Raw genomic sequence first — 12,531 nt, forward strand, 5'->3', positions numbered from 1 at the left:
CTCTGCAGAATTCATAGTAAGCCCCGCCCCCTTTGGATCGTTCACAATCTCCAAGATTTTTAATAACGTGACCTTGCTCCTACAATCAGCATCTCGGCTTCCTCCAAGCAGTTGTCTAGAAGACTGAAACTGAAATTAGTTGATGCTCATAAAGCAGGAGAAGGCTATAATAATATACTAAAGCGTTTTCAGATGTTCCAAATGTAATTAAGAGAAGATGAACATATAAACACGCCTGATGCATTTTGGAGACGAGTTCTGTGGACCGACGAGGTTCAAAAGGAACTTTTTGGCCACAACGAGCAAAGGTACATTTGGAGAAGAAAGGGTACAGAGTTTAATGAAAAGAACAATTAATCATGCTTTGGGCACAGTAGAGGGAAAAATGGATTTCACAAAATTTCAGCAAATTTTGGACACTCACTTAACACCATCAGTGATGACATTGGAGAGGATGGCTTCTACAAATGGATAATAATCCTAAACACACCTCAAAATCCACACTGTCTTACATTTAGAGACATAACCTGAAGGTTTTTGCAGTGGCCTTCCCAATCACCTGACCTCAACATCATTGAAAATTAGGGCTGTCAGATTTGTCGCGTTAAAAACGCGTTAATCCGACATGTGCTTGACGCTGACAATTTTTTTGACGCATTAATCGCTGATTTTCTCATACGTGCCTTTCCATACCGCGCGCGGGCGTCCCGCCCTCCAACTCACCGGCTGCTCTCACTAGATCACGGTGCCTTCACTCAAAATGTGGATTTATTGAGATTGTTCCAACATCCCATGATAATGTATTATTCAGCTGTCTAATGTAACAAGGATGCTGCTAATAAAAGTTGCTGAAACAGTGGATTAATGTTAATTATTATATTTAGAAAAAAACAGTTTTGTGGCTGTTTTCTTTTTGTATTAATCCGTCACACTAAAAGTCAGACAAGGAAGAAGTTGTCATTCAATATTTTTTGGCTCCCACTTTGACAGTTTTGGGTAAATCTATTTAACATTTTAATGGTTCCTACACAACATCTAGAGTAAAAATAAGTTTTAAAGCATTGTTCTACATTTAAGATCTCCGTTTCAGGTGCTACCAAAGCGTTAACTCATTTGCTGATTTGATTTAAAATGTTTAGTTACCAACTAAAGTTTTTATGTTCATCCATTGTTTGCATAATATTCATAAAAATGTGTACCCCCAAGCTGTTTTTTTCCCCAGACTGTGCGCCATCAGAGTTTGAAATCTTTCAAATCTGTTCCGATTTAAAGCTTTTCTGGGTCTCTCACCGAGGTTGATGATGTGGACCATGGCCTCTACCCCCAGCGTGTCGTACAGAGGAACCACCGCCATGGAGTAAGTGTAGCAGGCCAGTTCTGAAATGACCCACTGCCGTCAGCAGAGGGAGACAAAGCAGCACAGTTAGTGCTCACCCAAGCTTCATCCATTCCTGTCTGCTTGTGGTTGATATCTCCCATTAATATGCATAATCATCCACTCTGCTGTGCATTTCCCATTTAACAAAACAAACAAAAGCCCGTTCTAAATAGATGGCATTGGGGATTCATTGAAAATGAGAGTCAATTTTCCGCTCCATCGGGGCCTTCAGCCACTCGTTAAACCAGTCAACACAACAATGACAGAAACGGGCCGCGGTGATGAATATATTTAAAACACGAGCTTGAAAGCAGACACACAGCTGCCCTGGAGGCCCACATTCATCACCTGCACCTTGTTCTTGACGTGAATTAAGTTAAACAAACACACACTCAGCGCACAGATTCCTGAAGACTTTAATCTGTCAACAGCAGCACGGTGACGGGTCCATACCTCAGGCTTGTTTTGCCCAAATATACCAATGTATTGCTGCGGATTGGGAAGGCAGCCTTTTGCCAAGAGGCCAGAGCCGATCCACTGAGCCTGCTGAGCCACCTGAAAGAACAGACGTGCTCGTCATCGCGTCAGGGCAACTGTGACAGAAGGATGAAGCTCTTCAAACCTCGGTGTAGGAGATCCACTCATAGGGCTGACCTGGTTTCCTGTAACCCAGACACTGGCCGTTTCCTGAAAGGCAGATGTCCCTTTGACCTAATGAGGTACTGTGTGCTTTATTTTAAACTGCAGATTTAATATCCTCTTTAATCAGCCCGTGATTTCATCACTACTCTTAAAAATAATGTTGTTAAATGTTCAGAGCATCCATCACCTGTGATACTGAGGCCTCTCTGGAACAAATCATAAGCCGTCCTCACATCGTCATAGTAAAACTCCAGCAGGGTGTCATCTTTGAGAAGAGCTGACCTCCTGCAGCTCGGATTTCCCTGCAACCCAGAAAGTCTTCACTGATGAGCACAGACACTTCTGCGCTGATTTGAGATCAAAAACGGGAATCCTGTCATCAAACCACTCACACCGACAGCCACAGACTGGGCCCGTAGATCACAGGGGGGCAGCAGCGGCCGAGGACGGGTCACCAGCCAGTACGCTGTGACAGAGGCCAGAGCTCCTAAACCCAGCAAAGAGGACGTGGACAGAGAGATGGAGGACACGGGCACAGATGGAAGAAGGCTCCAGAGGTCCTCCAGTTCGGATCTCTTGAGTCCTACGTGTGAGCGGAGCGACCGCATCCATTCCTGAAGAGGCATACCTGCAGAGAAAAACATGGAGGATCACTAAGTTGGAATAGAGGATGAAAAACACATTTGTCAGTTCAACTTAAAATTATACTTTCATTAACAGAACTTACAAGCAGACTTTTGTCAAATCATTTATAACATCAGTAGAAAAGAAATACGATCATAGTATGAGGCTTAATAAAAACACAAGGATGTACCAGAAATCGAAGATAGAATTGTACATGTATGACTTCAAAGGCTTGAACATAAATCATGTTTGTTTCTCTGAATGAACAGAGTGGTGCTACAGTGCTGGACAATATACCAGTTTCCCCAATGACCTTCTGAAAAAACACAATTTAATTAAAAGGAAAAAAAAATAAACCAACAGCTTATGTAGCAACAGTGGGGCAATAAAGTATTTGTCATTCACAGATTCTGCACTTATCCACTTATTCAGGTCTATAATCTTATCCCTGGTGTCCCGCGATAGCTCTTTGGTCTTGGTCCAGGTGGAGAGGCTGCAGTCTGGCTGTTTAAGGATGTGGACTGCTGTCTTTTCAATAGAAAACAGTTCAAATAGGTGCCATTAATATACAGTATGTAACCAGCTGAGGATGGAAGAGCTTCTCAAAGAAGAAGCCTGTGAGGAGCAGAATTCTTGCTTGTTTGAAGAGATAAATATTTACTGCACCGTTTGAGAAATAAATTATTGAAAAGAAAAACATCACAGAATTCGATTTCCTGGATTCTTTTTTGACTGTATATATTACAGACATACAGACTTTTTTTTAAACTTGACAACTTGCAGAAACGCCAACGCCATCTTATTGTATATTTATCAGTTTCATGGAACGTGTATCTACTCAGGGAAAACATTCTAAACTTTCCTATAAAATGTTTTTAACTGGATATTAAATGTGATTATAAATGCATATTGTGCAATATTTTTTAGATTTACTTAAAAAATGTGACATTTGATGATAAATATGAACATTTTTAAGGTTTAAAGTGGGACATTTTGTATAACAGTTTGGCTTTGTGTTCCTATTTTGATATCAAATTCTGATTCCTCTGTCACCCACAATGCATTTAGTTTTCTGCTCTTATTTGTTAAAGACTCACTGATGAAAACGTGTTTTTTTAACATGTTCTTGTCGCACTTTTCTCTTGATGGGGGACATTCATAAAGAAAATGAAGATTAAAATTGTATTTCTTCATTCAGATCTTTGGGAATCAATGTTATGTTGGGGTGTGAGGGGCTGTAAGCTAGCAGGAGAGAGTGTGTAAACCATCAACTGTATAATAGAACTGGACACAGTGAGTTTGACGGCTCCCATAGAAAATCCCTCATTTCCCGCTTTAGTGATTTTAAGCCAATTCAGTTGTTATTTTTCAGTGATGTTGGAGCCAGTCGATAGTGATTGGTCTGAGTCAGTCTGAATCAAGGCTTCTTTGGCAACTACTGTTACCAATCAGGAGTAAGCTAGTTTGAAATCCACACCCCTTCAACTGGATCACAGCTCAGGAGAATCTATCAACTAAATGTTTGAGGTGGGAGCAGAGGGCATCACATGCTTTTACTGATTGATCAGTCTATAACTTGAACAACTTGCGGTAAGGAAAAAATGTCATGAAAAAAAATTTGAATTAGCAAGTGGTTAGCGCACTTGCCTCACAGCAAGAAGGCCCCGGTTCAAGCCCCGGCTGAGGGATCTGAAACAGAAACACCAACAAGGAATCTTCATGTGTGGAGTTTGCCTGTTCATGCCATACGCAGGTGTTCTCCTAGGACTCCAACTTCCTTAAGTGGTTACTCTAAATTGTCCCTAGATGTGAGTGGGAGTGTCATTGTGGCCAAGTGCCAAGGTGTACCCTGCCTTCCCATACGACTAGCCGAATTCGGCTCCTCGTGACCCCAAAAGTCACAAAATGGGTTCAGAAAATGGATGGATGAAAGAAGAAGTTATGAAAAACGTATCAGAGCCATAATGATTATTCTGATGGATCAAAACATGTTTATTTCTCAACTCAATTGGGTTTCTTGGATCCAGCAAGGAACCTAATTGGAAGGCAAAGTGGGAGTAGTCCAGTTCTCTATATACAGTCAATGATGTCATGGGATGGATGACAGGAAATGGGGCAGGGCTTAGTTACTTCTTTATGCCAACAATCATTTCTAATAAATTCTACAATGTTCTAAAAAGCAACAAAGGTTTTTTATTATAATTATTTTGCCTAAAAACCACAGAACCATACTTAAAATGTTACTGGGAATGATTTTAAAATAGATCAAAAGATGACTGGAATGGGCCCTATTTTATATCTATGTAGTTTCACTTTAAACCAACACAAACACAAATGAAGCTGCTTTTGTTAGATTGTTTAGTTGAATCGGAAGTTTCTTCTCACTTTCCTTTAGTGACACGCAGAAAACGCCCTTTTCACTAATTTGCCCAAATCTCCTTTGAAAGTTGCTACTTTCATTTGCTCGTAGGCATAAAGGCACAACCGTGCAACGTAACAACTTGTGTAATTGTAGACTCCAGGCCTCAGAGTCTCCTTAGAAGGCTCAACCGCACACGGTTGGCTCAGCTCTGGGAACAGAGAAGAAAAGACTCGGGCCCTGAGCAGGGAGGAGTGCTGGAGGAGAGAAGACACCAGGAAGTAATAATGATAGGCTTTACTGAAACCGCCGCTGGGGTTACTTTCAGTCATGCTTTGACGCTGCTTCACCCCACGCCGGGGGCAAAAGAAAAGAAGAGGTGGTGTGGTGGCAACATGGCGAGTTCTGGAATGACCCTGATGCTTCTTCCCCGGACTCACACCAGAACCAAAAGAACCAGTGAGGATTGAATGTAGATTTAACCCTTTCTGCCCTTCATCAATACCACAAATCGTCTTCACGTTAACTCCCCAGACTAACCTCTCACCTACTTTCTCCCCCATGCCAGATAGGGGGAGGGGTGTTAGTGTGACCCCCCCCATCCCTCTGCCATCACTGAGACCATGCGGTGCTACTTCCCATCCCGCACCGTCGCTTATTCTCAGAGGATTTATAATCTTCTCGCAGCAGCAATTTATGCAAACTGAATCATTTACCTTCCTCTGCTCACCTGCTGCCGCGACAAAGGAGCTACGCATCTCATTGAGTCTCTTAAGGTAAACAAATGGCTTTATGAAATGAAACGTCAAAAAAAAAAAATGATGTGAAAAGAGGTTAGCGGAGCCGCTCTACCCCTCCTCTCCCCGTCCTTCCCTTTCATTAAATCCATTGTCAAAGTCGAGGAAAAGAACAATTACGCTCCCAGCTTCAACTCCCAGAAGACGGGACGAGGGAAAAGGAGAACGCAGGAGAAAGAGGAGCATCTATCTGCACTCAACCTGTAAAAGGAAAACCTTTTGGGGGAGTTTCATGCAACAAGTGGACCAAAGTTTTGAGCAATGGATTTAAACCAGATGTAAATGAAGGGGCTTTACCCGGCAACCCAGCAAACACGAGATGCAATAAAGTGGCGAAATGCCTGTTTACAGGGAGGCCTGAAAATATCCTGGAGCAGTCTGCATGTCTGAGCACATGCTGAAACAGCAGAGTCACTCCAAACAAGAGACCAACACGCAAAGGAAACTCAACTTTGATATGTATTTGAATACCCCTTTTTTCATTGTATTATAATGTAAAGAGACCCTCATGTAATGTCAGCAAAGACTCACAATACAAACAAGCCAAAGTAGTTAGTCAACAACTGGTTGATTAATATGGAAAGTTAAGATTTGCCAACGTTGAGTTGTAATTACTCAGGAATGACCAGAAAATGTACTTTCAGTGCAGAAAAAAGTAGGAAATATGAGTTTGACAAATTTTCAGAAGAAAATTGTGTTCTTGTAACATTTTTCTCATTATGGAGGACATAGATTAGGAAAATGAAGCTTAAAGTATTGAGTATTTCTTTACTCAAATCATTGTGAATGATGCAGACAAAAAAATGCAGTTGGAAAAAGCTTGTAGTTGTTACCTACATGCTACATCGGCTATCTACAAGCTTCCTGCTCCACTCCATTCCGATGCATGACCAATAGATCCATGAACCTCTTCGTTTTCCCCATCCGATCTGGCATCTGGCTCAAAACTGTACGGCTGGATATCTCCGATACCGCTCGCCGTTTTTGTTGCACTGGTAATGCTAGGTTGAGGGACTTTAATCACTTGTTGATTTGCATGCGTTGAGTTGTGATTACTTAGGAATGTATCCCAGAAAAATTCATCTACAAAGTCAAATTAAGTTTCAGCGCAAAACAGTGGAAAAAAAAATAAGTTAAAAAAATAAGTTTCTGTTTTTTTACGATTACCTGAAGTTTTTGTTGAAGCCTGAAAGTGTAAAAAAATGAAGAAGTTATAGCGACAACATCAGGCAATAATTTCTCCCTGTAGTACTAGAACCCATTGATGTTAATAACAGAACAAGCTTTGTCCAGAGCTGAGCTTCAGTCGTGATGGGGGCAACTCTGCATGGGGACTGACCCAGAAAACTACAAGAGGTGACTTAGAAGTGGGGGGAGGCTTTTACGGGCGAGAGGGGCCACTTTTCTTCTTTGTACTGGCAGTTGCAGACCAGTAGCAGCGGCAGCAGAGAGTTCTGCACATGCTCTGTTGGCCCGGGGAGAAGAGTGGTGTGATGGAGGGGAGGTGAAAACACGGCTGCGAGACGGACACGTGAGCCGTAGTCCCCCCTCCTTCGGAGAAAAGAGCGGAAGGGAAAGAATGGAGGACACGTGTGTCTTCTGGCAGAGCGTCCTGAATGAACGAAACGATGAAACCTCAAACCAGGAGTTTTTACACTGAAATATGTTAGTTTTTTTATTGCTGTTCATTTAGTTTTACACACTTCCATGGCATTCCCCACGTCATTCCCCAAAAACAGTGAAGCTCCAAACCATGTGACCAAGTTTTTCCAACTTTGTCCTTGCATTCATTTCTGCTCACATCTCTTATGGTCCTCCAAGAAATCAATCAGGTTATAGATGAAGCCTAAATCTAAACTTGCTGAACAGGTCGAGACTGCGATTCCACATTTCAGGTTCCAGTCTAGGCTTGTCACTCCGTCTGGTACCAGTCTTAAAGTTTCAATTGAAGAATATTGGTCAGTCAGGCGTGCATGTGGTTCTATATTTCAGCATTAACTATCAAGCAGGAACTTCAAATAGTAATTTAATGTGGATTTGCAATCAGTTTTAACTTAACTGGATCCTGTGAGAAAAAACTGAACTCTCCTCCACTCTAGAGCTCAACAGAAGCCATAATTTATTTGTCAAATTATTTATTCACAGAACAATGCTTTACACAACTAGTGATTTTCCTGACAAAAAAGGTGAATTCATATATTAAAATTCAACAGAAAATGCTTTATTTTGATAGGAAATTGCTATAAAAAAGGAACTGATGAATTTTAATGAACTAATGTTGACTTTTCAAGCCTAGATTGCTTTGATTAATCAGACTTTATAAACCCATCCCCTGTGGAGACCGAGGAGAATGTCTGACTTTTAAAGTCAGCCATGCTTTTATCTTGTAATTAAGCATTCATGACATGTAACCTCCTCTCTGTTTCCACAGTGCAATGCATAATTCCCAACAGAAAGTAGACATTTTTGAGATAGAATGGACTAGAGGAAAACCTGAAGAAATGAACACAGTTTGCACCAAATGGGTGAAGTTTCAGGATTTTAGCTGAATCTAGACTTAGGTCAAGACTTTCATAGAATGGACTTGAATAATAAAGCTTTGTTTCCACAGGTCCACCATTTTGATAAAATTAACAAGAGGTGAGCAAAGTCAGTCCTACATGTTTTCCAACCAACCTGCCATTGAAGCTCCTTATTGGCCAAACACACCTGATCCAGGTAATCAGCAGCAGATAAGGCAGAGCTTCTGGAAAACCACCAGGAGAAGAACTGACTTTGGACACCCCTGCATTAAACCATACCAGGCCGTACTATCCTTGGACCCATGCTGGTTGTAGGTTCATAGTGGTTAGGGCGGAGCTACTGTTGTCACATGATGAAACCCGTTGAGTGATGGAAGGTCATGAAAAACAAAAGACGGTGGATGTTTTCCTCAATCTTCTCTCAAATAACCTTAAATTATTTGTATGTACGAAGTCAAACAGAACAAAATGAGCTGCTGGATGACCTCCATAGTTGATGTGGATAGGTTTGCTTTTGCTGTAGTCACACTGCTTTGACACAATCAGTCCTTACATCCTGCATGCACCGTAGTGGAAACGCTAACCTGATTTACAATCGAATCTAAACAGTACCGTATTGTACTACTCGGTTGAAACGAGGTATTAAAGACTTGTAACTCAACCTAGACCTCCATAACTAAAGATTAAGCCGTTTTATCTTTAAGGTTCTCCCCGAAACAAACAATTAAAAGGGAAATTAAGATCCACTCTGTTTGGGTTTCTCATTACTGAGAAGTTACAGACAGAAAGTTGAACTGATGGAAAAAATTATGCAAAAGACGACTGGTCCAAGTTACAAAAGACTTCAGATTTGAAGCTGGAAAAAAGCATGTCTAAGAAAAGAAAGCTAAAAACGCCAACATCAGCAGGTTCAGCGAGAGGAAGTCTCTCACTGTGCTGACAGCTCACCTGTCACACCCACACAGCCTCATTCTAAAACATCTGCATGTGTGCGTGGAAGAAATCTCGCTTCATTCTGGTACTGAGAGCATCGCCTCACTCATGAAACCCTCAGAAGACCTCATCTCCTGAGGAAATGGTAGCCTTCACACCTGAGTAACTTCAAAACCTTCCTGTAGGGTTTTGCTCCAGAACTAAAGCTAATGTTCTATTTCTGCAGGAGTCAGCCAGCTGTTATCTGGACAAAGCAGCGCTGTGAGACGTGAGCTCTTGGACTATAACCTTCAACTCGACTCAGCCTGCATGAGAAGGCTCAAAAATAAAAAAGGATGCCTTCATAGCCCCCCCCAATCAAACCCAGTGTCATAATTCCCCCGCTCCTCATCACTTATTCAACCTCTCTGGACAACAACACCTTAAACATTTATATGACTACAACTATTGTTGCTTTCAGATGGTGTATAGAGAGTATTTTTCTCCTGGAGAACAGTTGGAGAACCAGGATGTTCGGCTGAGCTGAGCTGTGTTTGTACACAATACAGAACAGAGCAGACTGTTCCTCTCCAGAAGGCTTAAGCCTAGCTTAGGTCTGGTTAATGCTTGTTGTTTACTGTATTTACAACAGATAAGTCAGTAAGAAGCGAGGAAGTGACTAAATTCATCAGAAGGAATCGGCTGATGGGACAATCAGAGTTCCTCTGGATGTAAATAGCTGAGCCCGGCCAGTACCTCACTGCAAAGTCAAATACAATTATATCTGTGAGGAGTGAAGAGGCAGTTTTCACTGCTGTTGAACACCCACAAGTGCAAAAATAAATTAATTAATTCTTTATACAACCAAACAATACCAGACAATACAAATCCCAAATCTGTCAGCAACTATATTTCAGTAGAATCGTCTGTGACTGCTGAGGAAAAAAGTGAACATTCAGTTTTCAACGGTATCAAGTCCCCTGTGTAACTACTTAAAAACCATTTTTTTAAAGACAATATCTCACATCCAGTACACTATTTTTTAAATATCAACCATACAATAATAATGCCGTAAATAACTTTTACCTGAATTTCATAAAAGTCTTTCGTCCTAAGACACACTGAGATTCATGAAAAGATGCTGTTAAGCCGTATCAAATAATAATTAAGAACCTTCACTGCATCAATGGCATGTTGTTTTTTTTAGTTAAGAAGACATTGTTAAAATATCGAGTGCTGAAGCTGCAGTGTTAAGAAGCAGTAAAAAATAATGCAGGAAAACTTCCAAATCATACTCTACTCCAACCAAGACTTCATCGTGGAGCAAAAGGTGGTATGAAACGTTATCAGGACTCAAAGAACTAAAAAAGATTAGAAAAAATACTCAGAAAAAAAAGGGTTTGGACTTTTGGTTAAAGGAAATAGAGAAATTTGAATGTGTGTGTCCTGTGTGTCGCCGTTCCTCTAAAAACAACGTGGCTTTTGTTCCAGTAAACAAAGTAAAGGATAACATTTTTCTGGATTCTATTTGAAATAAAATACTCTTCCCTTATCACTTTCATGTGAGCAGCCAAAATGCAGTCCCATCCTGTCACTGTATTCTTTATATTTGCACATTTAAACCTTTATTATCCACTAAGAAAGTTACATTTATTTAACAGTAAAGGCTAAAGAACTAACAAAAATGAACTGAAAATAAATAAATAAATAAATAAAGCAGATCTGATGTTTAAAAGGTACACTTTGAGACTATTTAATTACGTAAAGTAAAATTATTATTTTAGTAAAGTTCTGGGTTATTTTTTTTCTATATCGACAAAACAATCAATTAACATAAATTTAGTTAATTGAAAGAAAAAAAAACTCTAATTTTTTCCTACCAATTTTAACCTTATTTTTACAGGGCTGTACTTTAAAAATAAGGGCTGCACCATTTCTTGTGTGTTAATTTGTGTTTCTTTCAGTTTGCCATGCTTTATTAATTGTTTATTTGATTTGTTGAATTTAACAAAAGAAAACTTCTTCAAATGATTGGATTAGCGGGTTTTGAACTCTGACCTGCAGTTTCTCCCTCATCACTGCAGCTTTACTGAGACACAGCGTCCTTTTTACGCTCCATGCAAGTTTCTTCATACTGATTCATCTCCGCGGAGCTGCGAAACTATGAGCGGCTTGGAGACTTGCCGAAGTGCTGCAAAACTTTTCGAACTTCTGAACCAGAATTGGGGACTAAACAGAAGGAATTTAAACTAAAACTAAGTCGACAAAAGAAAGAAAAGAATAAGTTTACCTGAGCAAGTCGCACCCCCAAAAGCAGCCGCGGGCCACAAGACCAGATCAATGCCTCTGCAGACTGTCCAGTATTTACTCTCTTTTAAAGTCCCACGTGATGCGTCTTCATTTCCGGTAAAAACTTTCAAATTAATGCGAAGTTTAGTTTTAGGAAGCGCAAAAAAAATTTTTTTATCTAGTTTATCTCCACATTCACCCAATTTGAAACAAATATTCCCCAAAAAATTTTAGACAAAATTAATATTATTCGAAAACTTGATTCACTCAGACTTTGAACCAAAATAATTTGAATCAAATTTAATCTATTTTAAAAAGATTATTTATTTAAATAGTTTTTGCATCCTAAAGAAATCATTGACTATCGCCTCGAAGTAATGCAATGAGGTGCTTGACTTTGCCTCTGATTTCTTATTTTAATAGAACACGTTCAAGACTTCCTGTTTTGTCGGCTTTTTCCGGTGCTTTACTTTTTAAAATAAAAGTCTGCGCTGGCGCTGACGCCACCCAAGTCAAACCTGGAACCAACTATACCCCAAAACAGACTTTACTTAAATATATATGGGTTTAAAAGGAAACCAAACGAATTAGATCCTTTTTTATTGAGTCGAACTGGACAGAAAATATTTATCAAACTTTGTCAATTGTGAACAAGAGCAGCTCATTTCTTTCAAAGTTAGATAACAAAGCAGTTCAGCTATAATCACCCATACACACAATACATAATTGTAATAAATTAAGCTTTTAACTGGTTGAAAAAGCAATACAAGGATTTTAAAAAGCACATATTTTGGTCACGTATGACCAGTCACACTTCATATTTACAACATGACAGCAAACTATTAATAATTTTAGTTATTGATTATATTTGTTTTATTAATATCCAATTTTGTTTGACACTCAAGATATTTTAAGAACATATTTTGCATTTTCACCTATAATTTGTGTATACATTCTTACAAACTGCATCTTATTTTGTTTAAAAGCTGTCGACATAGCTCTTTAAAA

At 39.8% G+C, this 12,531-nt stretch overlaps 1 protein-coding gene across 1 annotated transcript in view; it reads right to left on the reverse strand.

Annotated features, from left to right (window-relative positions):
- acsl2 (acyl-CoA synthetase long chain family member 2) overlaps window positions 1–11,618 on the reverse strand; it is a 16,884-nt gene extending 5,266 nt beyond the window's left edge. Inside the window, exons 1-6 of the mRNA XM_024275186.2 lie at window positions 11,525–11,618; window positions 2,413–2,648; window positions 2,208–2,322; window positions 2,001–2,065; window positions 1,832–1,933; window positions 1,291–1,390 (exon numbers count right to left, since the gene is read on the reverse strand). Of these exons, the coding sequence (XP_024130954.1) occupies window positions 1,291–1,390; window positions 1,832–1,933; window positions 2,001–2,065; window positions 2,208–2,322; window positions 2,413–2,646 (616 nt within the window). The 5' untranslated portion in view covers window positions 2,647–2,648; window positions 11,525–11,618. The remainder of the gene's footprint in view (window positions 1–1,290; window positions 1,391–1,831; window positions 1,934–2,000; window positions 2,066–2,207; window positions 2,323–2,412; window positions 2,649–11,524) is intronic.
- Window positions 11,619–12,531: the final 913 nt, after the last annotated feature.

The sequence above is a fragment of the Oryzias melastigma genome, linkage group LG9 (genome assembly GCF_002922805.2).
Source record: "Oryzias melastigma strain HK-1 linkage group LG9, ASM292280v2, whole genome shotgun sequence".
Taxonomy (NCBI): Eukaryota; Metazoa; Chordata; class Actinopteri; order Beloniformes; family Adrianichthyidae; genus Oryzias; species Oryzias melastigma.